Source organism: Choloepus didactylus, chromosome 6 (assembly GCF_015220235.1).
Source record: "Choloepus didactylus isolate mChoDid1 chromosome 6, mChoDid1.pri, whole genome shotgun sequence".
Lineage (NCBI taxonomy): Eukaryota > Metazoa > Chordata > Mammalia > Pilosa > Megalonychidae > Choloepus > Choloepus didactylus.
In genome coordinates this window covers 105,171,408-105,183,696 of record NC_051312.1, presented here as the reverse complement: position 1 = coordinate 105,183,696, position 12,289 = coordinate 105,171,408, and the positions used below count along the sequence as shown (strand labels likewise).

The 12,289-nt window shown below is 36.9% G+C and overlaps 1 protein-coding gene across 1 annotated transcript; it reads left to right on the top strand.

Moving 5' to 3' along the window:
• Window positions 1-868: 868 nt before the first annotated feature.
• LOC119537239 (tripartite motif-containing protein 43-like) lies at window positions 869-6,265 on the top strand. Its single transcript, XM_037839771.1, has 6 exons — window positions 869-1,279; window positions 1,966-2,061; window positions 3,317-3,547; window positions 4,216-4,238; window positions 4,751-4,848; window positions 5,772-6,265. The coding sequence occupies exons 1-6, from the start codon at window positions 869-871 to the stop codon at window positions 6,263-6,265; spliced, it is 1,353 nt and encodes a 450-aa protein (XP_037695699.1).
• The last annotated feature ends 6,024 nt before the right edge of the window (window positions 6,266-12,289 follow it).

The following is a 12,289-nucleotide window of genomic DNA, read 5'->3' as shown; positions in this document are numbered from 1 at the left end:
AGCCAGGAAATGATTTATCCTGCAGAAAAATGTTATTGGTGACTATGCAGAAATACCAGAAATAAGAGTGCCATCTTTGTTCATGTTCTGTGGAAATGAGGACCCAATGTTTTTAAAGAAAATTAATTTTGAAAAGCATGATTTGTTTTCTGGTGCTGATTGTTATTATTGCATGATAACTACATCTTTTCACAATGTGAGGAATGCTTGATAATAGTTTGACAAGACATGGAAGATCCAGCAATACTCATTAATTTCTGGTTTGCTTTGTGCAGAAGTGTACATTCAAAGTGAGAAGGGAAAATTCAATTGCTTAGTATATTCATGTAAGATTTCCATTGAGACTTATGCAATTTATAACGTGTACTTTAGTCCTTATTAATTATTATGTATTAATTATTATGGTGGATTCTGTTTGAGAAAACAAGTGAAAGCACAGATACAATTAAGACCATTAAGCTAATTATTGAAGATAAAAGAATTTAGTCCACTGCCCTCTGATAAACAAATCACTGACAAGTAAAGCATAGTAATTGATTTTTCAGACCAAAGGAGACCACCTCAGGTGATGTGTATTGGGTCAACCTCCTCAATTCCAAAAGGTCTTTGAAAGTAAGTAACACCTTACTTTTAAGGAGGTGTAAAGAGGGTAGGTGAGTAGAAGCATGTTGCATATATAACCACAAAGTTTTCTAAAGAATTTGAGAGTATTTTTGTGGCTCAGTTTTCCCATTTGAGTCATATGCAAGATAAATCTTATCCTGCTCTAGAAACAAGTATATTATTGAGTCACAACCTGAGTAAAATTTTCCTTCAGCCTTTACCTCTCCAAAGAATAATAAGTTTCTGATTTTCTTACCTCAGAAAAATGGACTCAGACATTTCTCAAGCCTTCCAGAAAGAGCTCACCTGCTCCATCTGTCTGACCTACCTTACAGACCCAGTCACCATAGACTGTGGGCACAGCTTTTGCAGGCCCTGTCTCAGTCTTTGTTGGGAAGCAGCTCAAACTCCTGCCAAATGTCCCACATGCAGGGAAACCTCACAGTGCACAGACTTCAAAACCAATATTGTTATGAAGAATCTTGTGTCCCGCCTCAGACAAGCAGATCTCTGCCAATTTCTGAGCTCTGAAGAGCATATGTGTGGGACACATAAGGAAGCTAAGAAGATCTTCTGTGAAGAGAACAAAAACCTGCTGTGTTTGCTCTGTTCAAAGACTCAGGAGCACGAGGCTCACAAACACTCTCCCATAGAACGTGCTGCTGAGGATTACCGGGTAAGTTAGGCCTCTGAGAGCACTTTGAGAAGTGGGAATACTATTGCTAAGATTTAAGGAAAATGAGGATCATGACAGGTGATTCATCCATTCCTTATACAAGGTCTAGGATTTGCCAGGTATTTTTCTAAGCACCGAATATAGAGCTATGACTAAAATACACACCTATACCTGCCTTCATGGACCTTGCATTCAAATGGGATGGCAATTATATGAATGGTATTATTACTTGGATTATTCAGTATAATGCTTAGCAATTGTAAACCCCCCATTTTCAGAAAGAGTTGCTGGTGATCAAAACTATAAATGCAAAGAGGTTTTTTTTTTAAATTATATTAGGAACATAATTAGCAACACTGGAAAAAGAAGTAAGACAAGAGTATATTGGAGGGTACAGGACTAACCTACATAGAGCAAAAATCTGAGGCGACATCCATATCTAAAGATTAGCCATATTATGTGATTTTCTCATAGAACTGTCACTCAAACAAAGAATAACATTAAATTTTGTCATTCTATACTATGAAGTTTCCCAGAACTGATAGTTATGGAGGGTAAACAGGGAAATATCATCATCCTTACACTTTCCAAGAATCCGTTATCCAACATCACTTGCCACCCTTAATCAGGGACTAAAACCTGTAATATTTGCTTCTCTGGTGCTCAAATTCAGAATTCTTTTACAGGAGAAGCTGCTAAAGCAGATGAGATCTCTATGGGAAGGGATCAAGGAAAATCAGAGAAATCTAAATGAAGAAAACAAAATAAATAATATGTGGATTGTGAGTATGAAACAGTGTTTCCTTCACAACCAGTTTGAGATAGACATGCTGGAAACTTATACCTCAATATGTTGAGCTTAAGTCACCATGTTCCATGAGATTCGGTGAATGAGTGAACAAAAAGGAAAGGTATCCGTCTTTTCAATGTAGGACAGCACGCCTCTTGATTAGGATTTCTATCCCCTAATATATGGGCAACAAGAAAAAGGGCCATCAGAACAATGTGCAACAAGGGCTAACATATAGGCACGTACGAGGATTTGGAGAGGTTCAGTAATCATTGTTCAGGAGGCCACAAGTTTCTCAGTTTCAAAATCAAACTGAGTTCTGAAAAACAAGTAGGTATTAAAAATCCCTGGGTAATTTAGGCAGACATTTCTGTCTGAGCTTAATTCTAGAAATGGAAGAGCTTAAAATTGGGACCCAGAGCTAATTCACAATAATTAGTTCACCATTCCCATGGGGAGAAAAAGAGGTGAGTGAGAACAGCAAGGAGAAGTGGGCCTTTAGTGGTGAAAAGTGAAAATGCATTAGTTAGAGTATAATATTGCTTCAAGTAGGTAGAAAATAGAACATTTTGAAAAGCTTAGATAAGGGGGAAGAGATGGGGATTGGAAGCAGAAGAGAACATCATTATTAAGAGAGGATTGGCAAGGGAATGGGACTGAATGTCCTTAAAAGGGCAGGAATATATGGGATCCTGTGGCCTTACATAGGAGGAGATAAACCCAGTCATAGACACAAGGAGGGCAGAAAAAGGACCATGAGGATAGAAATTAGTTCGAGGGCCTGTGTTTTGGAGTTTTAGGAAGACCTTGCCTGATGATTTCTAATCCCAAGAGTAATATGCAACATTTCATCTAAGAATGAATGGTAAGGCTGTGGGGTAAGGAAGTTTAAAACAAGAGGCAAATTTATGGACAGAGAGGTCAGAATATTTCATAGATGACTTAAAAACAACTATAAATTTTAATTGCTTCCTTGTCTCTGAAAGATTCTTTTTCAGACATTTTAGGAACTAAAGTAATGGAAAAAATTGATTTGAGGAAAGGATGGGGCCGGTCCTCCTGTAGTGGAAAATAAACAAAAGAAGGAAATGGATGAATATGCACTTTCTAAGCAGTAGGTGAATGTAAATTTAGGTGTATGCAGCTAATTGGTAGAAGTCATGATTCAAAGAAAAACAGATGAGCTTTAAGTGGAGGATATTAAAGTCACCATGGGTATGTCATCTAGAAAATCCTTGTCCTTACAGGGTTATGTGCGTACACGGAGATTGATAATCAAATCTGTGTATAAGATCCTGCATCCAGATCTCCATGAGGAAGAAAAACAACATTTAGAGAAACTGACAGAGGAAAGCAAAAATATTTTAAAGCAACTCAAGAAAAATGAAGCCACAATGGCCCAAAAGAGCAAAGAATTAAGAGAAATGTATGAAGAACTGATGATGGTGTGTCATAAACCAGATGTGGAGATGCTCCAGGTAAAAACCAGTGGCATGCCTGGAATATATTTATATTAGTTGAAGTGACATGATTGACCTCTATTGATTATTTGCTACTAACTGCATATTTGTTCATGTCCTAGTCTGGGTAGGAGGTTAATTCCTAACTGGGAATGACAGAAGTGGTCTGCAGCTCTTCACCTAACCATGAGCAGCAAGGCTTTATGGAATTGTGGGAGTGGATTTCCTAGAGGACATTCTCCTCCAAAATGATCTTTATCAACCTGCTTCTTTAAAAACCAGAAGGAACAACTTACACATAGGCATTCCACTTTTGTCTCCAGTAGGACAATAACGAGGACTCTGGGAAATGCTAATACTTAAATCCTTCACTTTGGGAGTCCTTGATTTGAATTACACAGTAACCCTAAGGGACAAGCCCTGGGAAAACCACTTTGCAGACAGCCATGCACGGTTGCCACAGTTACCATCCAGGGCCTTCTCTCTCTCCAGGCACCCTTAGATTTCAGCATTTATCAAGAATTTTGATTCCATCAAGGTGTTGGTACTGGTATGATCTTTTATTGAGGAGAAGGATAATTAATTTACAAGAGGGTGGGATTGTGGTTGTTGGTACTTTCTTAAAGCCAAGTATTGCATGGCAGAATAGAACTCTCATCAGACAAACTTTTTTTTTCTCTTAACAGGATTTGGGAGACATATTGACAAGGTAAGTTTTGCCTTCATTGCAACTAAGGTTTGCAATGAAGATATCTAGTCTTTTCTCACAAATCAAAGGCATAATTTAATTGATTATATTAAATAGTTTGTCTATGGCTATGTTTATGTTTTACTGAAGATGATTCCCTATCCCTCTTTTTCAGAAATTAGCATTGTTTTCCCCACCCTATGTCTGAGGGAGTTAGTTGTTAAAGGAATCAGTCATAAGTTGCTAGAAGACAGCTACCTATGAATTCATATTTGAAAATACAAAACACATTGAGGTACAAGGACAAGCTTTACCCAGGCAGTGAGAAAGTCTCATACCTCTGAGAAGTAGGCAGAAAAGAAAAGCAGGAGATTCCCTAAGGATGGCTTTATCTTACCCCACGATTGTGAAGGTGCAATACAAAACTTAGAAAAGGGGCTGAAGAACATTTTCAGTTGAACACTTATTCTTTTCTTACGTAATATGATGGAGCCTTTGCCACCATAGAGACTCACTGAATCTTCCCCCTGCAGGAGTGAGTCAGTGCAGCTGCACATGCCCCAGCCTGTGAGCCCAGAGCTCAGTGCAGGGCCCATCACTGGACTGACAGACAGGCTTAGCCGCTTCCAAGGTGAGTGTCAACCCATCGGTGGGACCATAAGGGGTCCTTTATAAGTAGTTTCCCACAGGGAATCTTTTCTTCTTTATTAACCTTCTACTTAGCAGAGGAGAGCATTTATAGTACTATTTGCACTGTGATTCTATGGAAAGCACTAAATGAAAGATGGAGACAGAATAAATGTGATTCAGGACTGTAAACAAGTGTTTTAACAATGAATTTGTTATACTATGCAATTTAATTGATAGAATCAGACAAAAAATCTGTGTGCAAACATAAAATGACAGTATACAGAAAACAAGAATTTTTGAACAACAAGGCATCATTTTGCTGGTGGATGAGACTGTATTTGGAGCTCCATGGTAGATGTAATCCTGGAGAATTAACCTCAGAGGAAGACTAGGCCTGAGATGAAACCAGGTATAAAAGGCAGAAAATTCTGAGCAGGAAACTACTCAATATCTAGATTTTCTTATGTATAAATTAAGATTTTCTTAAAGAAAACATTAGATTTTCTTAAGTTTAAATTTGTTTGATTAACTGGAATGTCATAAACTCTTGCAATGTCATCACCCTTTATTTAGGTCTAAGATGTTTTTTTTTATCTGAAATGCAGCTATGGTTGGTCACATTGCTAGGGTGCTGCCATGGAAGCCCAGGTCTCCAGGCTTTTATGTACTATGAAATGTGACCAGCCAGAAGCTGACAACACATTCTTCCCCTTTATAATCCTGATTTATATGGAATGTTTTCCACTGTGATTTGGTATTTGTTTCTTCTGTTCATATACGGTAGCCCTCAAATCTGATATTGTCCAGCTAGAATTGCCCTCTAAGTCTTGGCCTGTTTTTTTCCAGTGAGACTGGTGGCAGACTCTCTCACCTCACAGGAATTTTTAAATTGATTATGACTGGAACATTCTTTTCTTTCTACAGTGAACGTTTCCTTTTCTGACGAAACAACCAATCACAATATCAAGTTATTTGATGATGTGAGAAATTGGAGAGTTGGACATGACCATCAAGACCCCTCTTTTATATCTGAAAGATCTAACTATTTTGCTACGTGGGGGACAGAGGCCCTCACCTCTGGGAAACATTACTGGGAGCTGGACGTGGACAACTCTTGGGACTGGGCTCTAGGAGTCTGCAGTGACTCCTGGATAAGGAAGAATCGCACACTGGTTGAATCTGAGGACATATTTCTTCTCTTATGTGTGAAGGAGCGTGATCGTTACAGTCTCTTCACCACCGCCCCAGTGCTTTGTCAGTATTTACAGAAACCTCATGGCCCGGTTGGTGTGTTTCTTGATTGTGACATTGGAAGTGTGACTTTTCTGAATGTCGCCCAAAGTACCATCATCTGGACCTACCCCAATTTCTCCTTCAGTTTCCCTGTCAGACCTTTTCTGTACACCGGCCGTGCATGATGAGGTATAAGTCAAGGACCTGAATTGATGCCAAAGAACTCCATATCTGAGGGAGCTCTTGTGCACCGAAGCAAATCAGCATGGATTTTACTACCTTTAAAGCTTGCTCAGCTTTAATGTAGTCACTTTGTTAATAAATATGAAGATAGTTTGATATGCAATTGTTGTTGGTTCTATTTAATTTAAATTAAAATTTTCTCTTGTTCTCCATTAGCAAGAATATATGCTGTGGTAATTCACCTACTTTGGAGCTTGCTGAAATTACAGGAATATATGGGTGTATAATTCCATTTTAAGATTGTAATTCAGGAACAGAGATTTCACACAATAAATAGATGCAGTTATCTATAATGTGCATGTCAGAATGAAATATCCTTTTCCATCATCTTGACCAAGTAAAACCTTTCATTGGATCCTCCTCAGGGTCAAAAACCTCTCATTTACAGGGAAATCTCCATTGACACTTAGAACAAGTAAGTGCCTTTATATGAGATCTATATTGATCCTTTCTTTATGCAACAGTATAAAGTGTAAGACATAAAACAAAGGTCTCTTCACTACTGTATACTCAGCAGGTAACACAATGCCTGTGACACTGTGGTCACTTAAATATTTGATGCATAAATAAATTTGTAAATCATTGAGATGTTAACCTTATTGTCCATAGAGCTGAGTACTAATTTCTGCTATGGTTCTCCATAACATACAGTATCTTCACACTGTTACATCTCCAAAGAGTAGAAAAAAATAAATTTACATCTGAAACATATGTGTTTAAGAGTTTCTAATTAATAGTTGGTATAATCATTACTTGGAAATGCTATAAGCCATTGAAAAAGACAAAATATTGGTTGAACCAATGGTGTAGAAAATGCTGAGCATAATATGGAATTAGAATAATTACTGAGGCCAGTGGTTCTCAAAGTATGGTTCCAGTTCCAGCAACATCTGCATCACCTGGCCCCTGTTAGATATGGAAATTACCGGGTCACACCCAAGACTCACTCAATCAAAACTGAGTGCTTGAGCCTAAAATCCGTGGTTGAAGAAAACTTCCAGGTTAATCTGATGAATGCTAAAGGTTGAAAAACGCTGAATTGGGGGTGATTCCAAGAGCACAGTAAATTTCTTACACCTTGGAATGCAGGTTTAACTCAAAACAATTTGATTCAACATTGTTGATGGATTATTTCTTAATGATGGGAAAATATAGTGGAGATGGAGACATTAAAATGGTCAGAATCAGAAAAGAATCAAAAGGTTTCATTAATAGATTATTTTCATGGACAATACAGTTATTCCTTTTTAGCATCATTCTTTATTACAATAGAAAAAAACTTTATTCAAATTGAAAAGGTAGGAAACTCACAATAACAAAAAAAGAAATACTGCAATGTAGATAAAATAAAATTTAATGTCTTTAATTTGCTTTGAAGAACATTATCCACACAAGACATTAGTGAGATTTGCAGATACATTCCTTTGGATGTTTTTAAACCCTTGGGAATATCAACATATGATGAGAAGATTCTGAGGTGGTGTTCTTGAGTGTAAAGTTTTCCTTAATATGGATGTCAACAATGTTAGCATCTGTGCTTTATGGAACAAGTAAGGGCCTTTATATGAGATCTATTTTGCAACAGTATAAAGTGTAATACATAAAACTAAGTTCCCTACTGTATACTCAGTAGGTATTGTAATATCTGTAACACAGTGGTCACTTATATGTTTGATGCATAAATAAATTCATAAATCAATGAGATGATTACTTTATTTTCCACAGAGGTGGGTAATATGTGCTGCTTCATAATTTTTGCTATGGTTCTCCATACCATACAGTATCCTCACCCAATTACACTTCTGAAGAGTAGAAAGAAAATAAATTACTTCTGAAACATATTTGAGTCAAAGCTTTCTAATTAATAGTTTGTAATTATCACTATTTGGAAATGCTATTAACAACTGAAAAAGACAAAATGTTGGTTGAACCAATGGTGTAGGAAATGCTGAGGATAATATGGAATTTGAAAAATTACTTAGGCCAGTGGTCCTCAAAGTATGGATCCAGTTCCAGCAGCATCTGCATCACCTGGCCCCTGTTAGATATGCACATTCTCAGGTCACACTAAGATTCATCAATCAAAATTGAGTGCTTTGACCTGAAATCCAGGTTTAACAATCCTTCCAGTTTAAAGTGATGAATGCTAAAGGTTGGAAAACACTGAATTGGGGTGATTCCAAGAGCACAGTAAATTTCTTACACCTGGAAATGCAAGTTTAACTCAAAATACTTTGATTCAACAGTGTTGATGGATTATTTCTTAATGGTGGGAAAATATAGTGGAGCTGGAGATATTAAAATGGTCAGAATCAGAAAAGAAGTCAAAAAGTGTGGTTAATAGATTATTTTCATGGAAGTCACAGTTATCCCTTTTTAGCATCATTCTTTATTACAATAGAGAAAAACCTTTCTTCAAATTGGAAAAGATAGGAAACACACAACAACAAAAATACCGCAATGTAGTTAGAATAAAATTTAATGTCTTCAATTTGCTTTGAAGAACATTATCCATACAAAATATTAATGAGATTTGCAGGTTTGTTATTTTGTATGTATTTTAACCCTTGCGAATACCATATCGTGACAAGATTCTAAGGTGTTGCTCATGAGTGTAAACTTTTCCTTAATATGGATGTCAACAGTGTTAGCATTTTGTGCTTTATGGATGAAAATATCAAATATGTATTCCCAGATATCGGTAGCAGATGTGTCTCATTACATTGTAACAAACTGAAGGCCATTGATCCAGAAATGGAGACAAAGACCACAGAAATCAAAAGGAAAGTCTAAGACCCACCTGATATATTCCTGATTTATGACTAAGCAGACAAGCATTGAAAATGGGTGTAAAAATAATTGACTTCATAAGTAAAATGCTGAGATATTTATATAATCACCCATAAAATCAATTTCAGAGACATCAAAAATATAACAATTTTAAATCCTGGAATTAACCTCAATTCTACCAATGGTGGAATGAATAAATACAATCGAATGACATTCCTTTGAAAGCATGTATAATACAGTGAAAATGTGTAAACTACAGCTGCATAGTGACAATTTGCATACATCTCAGACATATAATGCTAAAATTTTAAAAGATCACAAGAATATTTAATATGATATTTGCATAAATTTAAAAACCTGTGATAATGCACAATATATTATTGAGTGTTACAAGCACAAACTGTAAACTATAAAGGTAAGCAAGAGGATGAAATAGCAACTTCAGGACAGTTGTTCCTCTGAACTGGAGGAGAATGTGAGACAGGCGGGGCACACACTGTGTTCAGAGTTAAAGGAATATTTTATATTTTAAATGAAAAAGGAACACAGGTTTTATTAACTTTTTTCTAATTTGTGGATACTCATAAGTATTTTGTATCAATTAAATGCTGAATAAAAATCAGGAATACTGTTGGTATTACTCTCAAATGTTTGTGTTCTGTCCCAGCATCCATCTAACTTTGGATAAACCACGTGCCTCAAGGCTAACCTTTGTCCTAGTTAATGAGCAGTTTTCCAGCCCTGAAGCATAAACTCTCCCAGAGCCCAAACCCACACCTGCAACCACGACATACACCACCTACACACCTCACCCAATACCCATTGCTGCTCCCAAATGATGAGCTAACTGTACCCACCACCCTAGGAGTCCCTGTCGTTTTCCCTTTTTGCTTGCGTTTACATAAAGCTAACTAATCTTGACCCCTGCAGGAAATGTACTAACCTCCTTTGGACCACACTAAAGGCAAAGCCCGTGGGTCTCTCTCACTCTGCTTGTGTGCTCCCCGCCTGCTAGCTGAGATCTCTGAACGGACAGACCTTCCCATCAACCACCACGGCACCCCTCGCTCTGTCTTTTCTCCTGCATTATGGCTTCGGTTTCCCATTGTGTCACACCTGACCTCCACCTGGACCCAAATTTAAGCTACAACTTAACCTGAAATTACTGATACTCAACTAATCTCACCCTTGTGAATACTTAGTATTGTAATGGTTATTATAGCCTAGTCTGGTTCCTGTTTACTATAGTAGTGGTAACAACTCCATCCCCTCCTTGTTTGAATCCATAAAAACCCTGAACTCAGACTCAGGGAGGTAGGTTTTGCAGCCGATAGGCCATCTATTCTCCACCTTCACACATAGTATTAAATTCTTTCTCTTTTTGAAACCCTGGTGTCATGGATTGGCTGTTATGTGCATCAGACAGAGAACCCACTGCTTTTCTTTGATATCAGCTTGGGAACCGGGTTTTTCTCTGCTTTGCTGGCACTCCAGACTCTAGATGCCTTAAAAAGCTACAAAGACAAATACAGTTTCCGGTTCCCAGTCTGGACATCAGACTGGGTGAGTGGGTCATGAAGGTACAAGTGGGTTGGGAAGTCAGTACAGAGGTTTGAGTGCCCTGGACTTGGGAGTGAGGCCTGGGTCCCACATCCAGAACGAACCCCCTTTTCTCCGATCTCTACATGTTTCTGTTTTTTTAGTACCTTTCTGTTCTGGGTTAAAGGCCCTGACCTAAGATTGTCTGTTGAATATACTCATAGAAAATAGGTAATCCAGCAATTAATTGCACTGTAATGAAATTAAGTAAGTGTATGTTGCTTGTTTAAATGTTAATTGGTGTGTTACTTAGGTATAGTAAATGTTTAATGCCTGTTTAGTCGTTAATCAGTGTGTTCAGTCTAGTTATTATTTGGTGTGTTATTCAAATGTATAGTAAGTGTTGAGTATCTAGGCACAGAAGAAATGCTGTGCAATAGGCCATGTTGCTCTATAATAATTCTCCATTTAAAATTATTTTTTTCAATAACAACTTCGCAATGGTAACCATAATAAACAAATCATTGTTAAAATATAAATAGACTTGGGATAGGAGTAACTGAATAAGATCTAATTGCCAAATTTCAGTAAGTGAAAGAAAATGTCCTTGAGAGTTATGGAAAAGTCTTTCCTAGATATATGCTTGGGAGAAATTAAAGAATTGTAGTATATTTTCACAGCTTGATAGTCAATATACTTTTGAGGTTGTTCATAATTTTAGGGTATGATGAAAACAAAGAAATTCTTAAATCTGCAATAGAAAGAATAAAAAAGCAAATATAGCTACAAAAAATGGAGAGTGACAAAGTATATTTAACGAATTAAGTTATTATTTTTATGTTTTCGAAGGTGTTTAAAGACAGCATCAAAGACCTTTTTGGGAATGTAAAGTATGCGGGTATGTAAAATAAACAAGATGTACTTTGTTAAAGAAATTTGTGTGGTTTTATCCTTCAGAAAGCGTAGGACAAAGCCTGAGTGAATATGGAAAGTTGTAGATGGTTTGTGAAAGTGAATTTTTTTGGTTGTAGTTCTAGTAGAATGCATCATCATGATCATAACTCTGTTGAAGACAGACATTTGTTTCTATTTTGTCTACTTCTATTATTCTTGTTGGGCGATAGCAAAGTTACACACATGTTAGATGCTCATAGAAGGAAAGGTCACTAGGAAATCAATCATGAATCATCAAGATGCTTTCATTGTTCTCATTTGCCATGTCATAGTACCATATGTAGATTCCTATTTAAGGAATAAATCTTTTCAAATGTTGTCTCATTAAATGTCCCTCTGTAAAGCTAGGGAATTTGAAAAGACATGTGTGGTTCAAATCACCTCTTCAATTGTAGATGCTCAGTGCACACTTTTGAATGAAAGAATGATAAAATCCAGATCTCTTAGTTAGACATTCATGCTCTTGATCTGGCCACAATTTCATTTCTAGCCATACTTCTCAGCACTGCCTGCCTATGTTCCATGTTGTCATCAATAAAATCTACCTCTACATCCCAAATAATATCATGGTTTCTCCCTTTTTAGCTCTCTGGTCCCTCAGAACTCTCTGCTATCAATGTTCATGGATTTCCATCATCTTGTTATCATCCAATAACATTTTATGTGAATGAAAAGCTTTATTC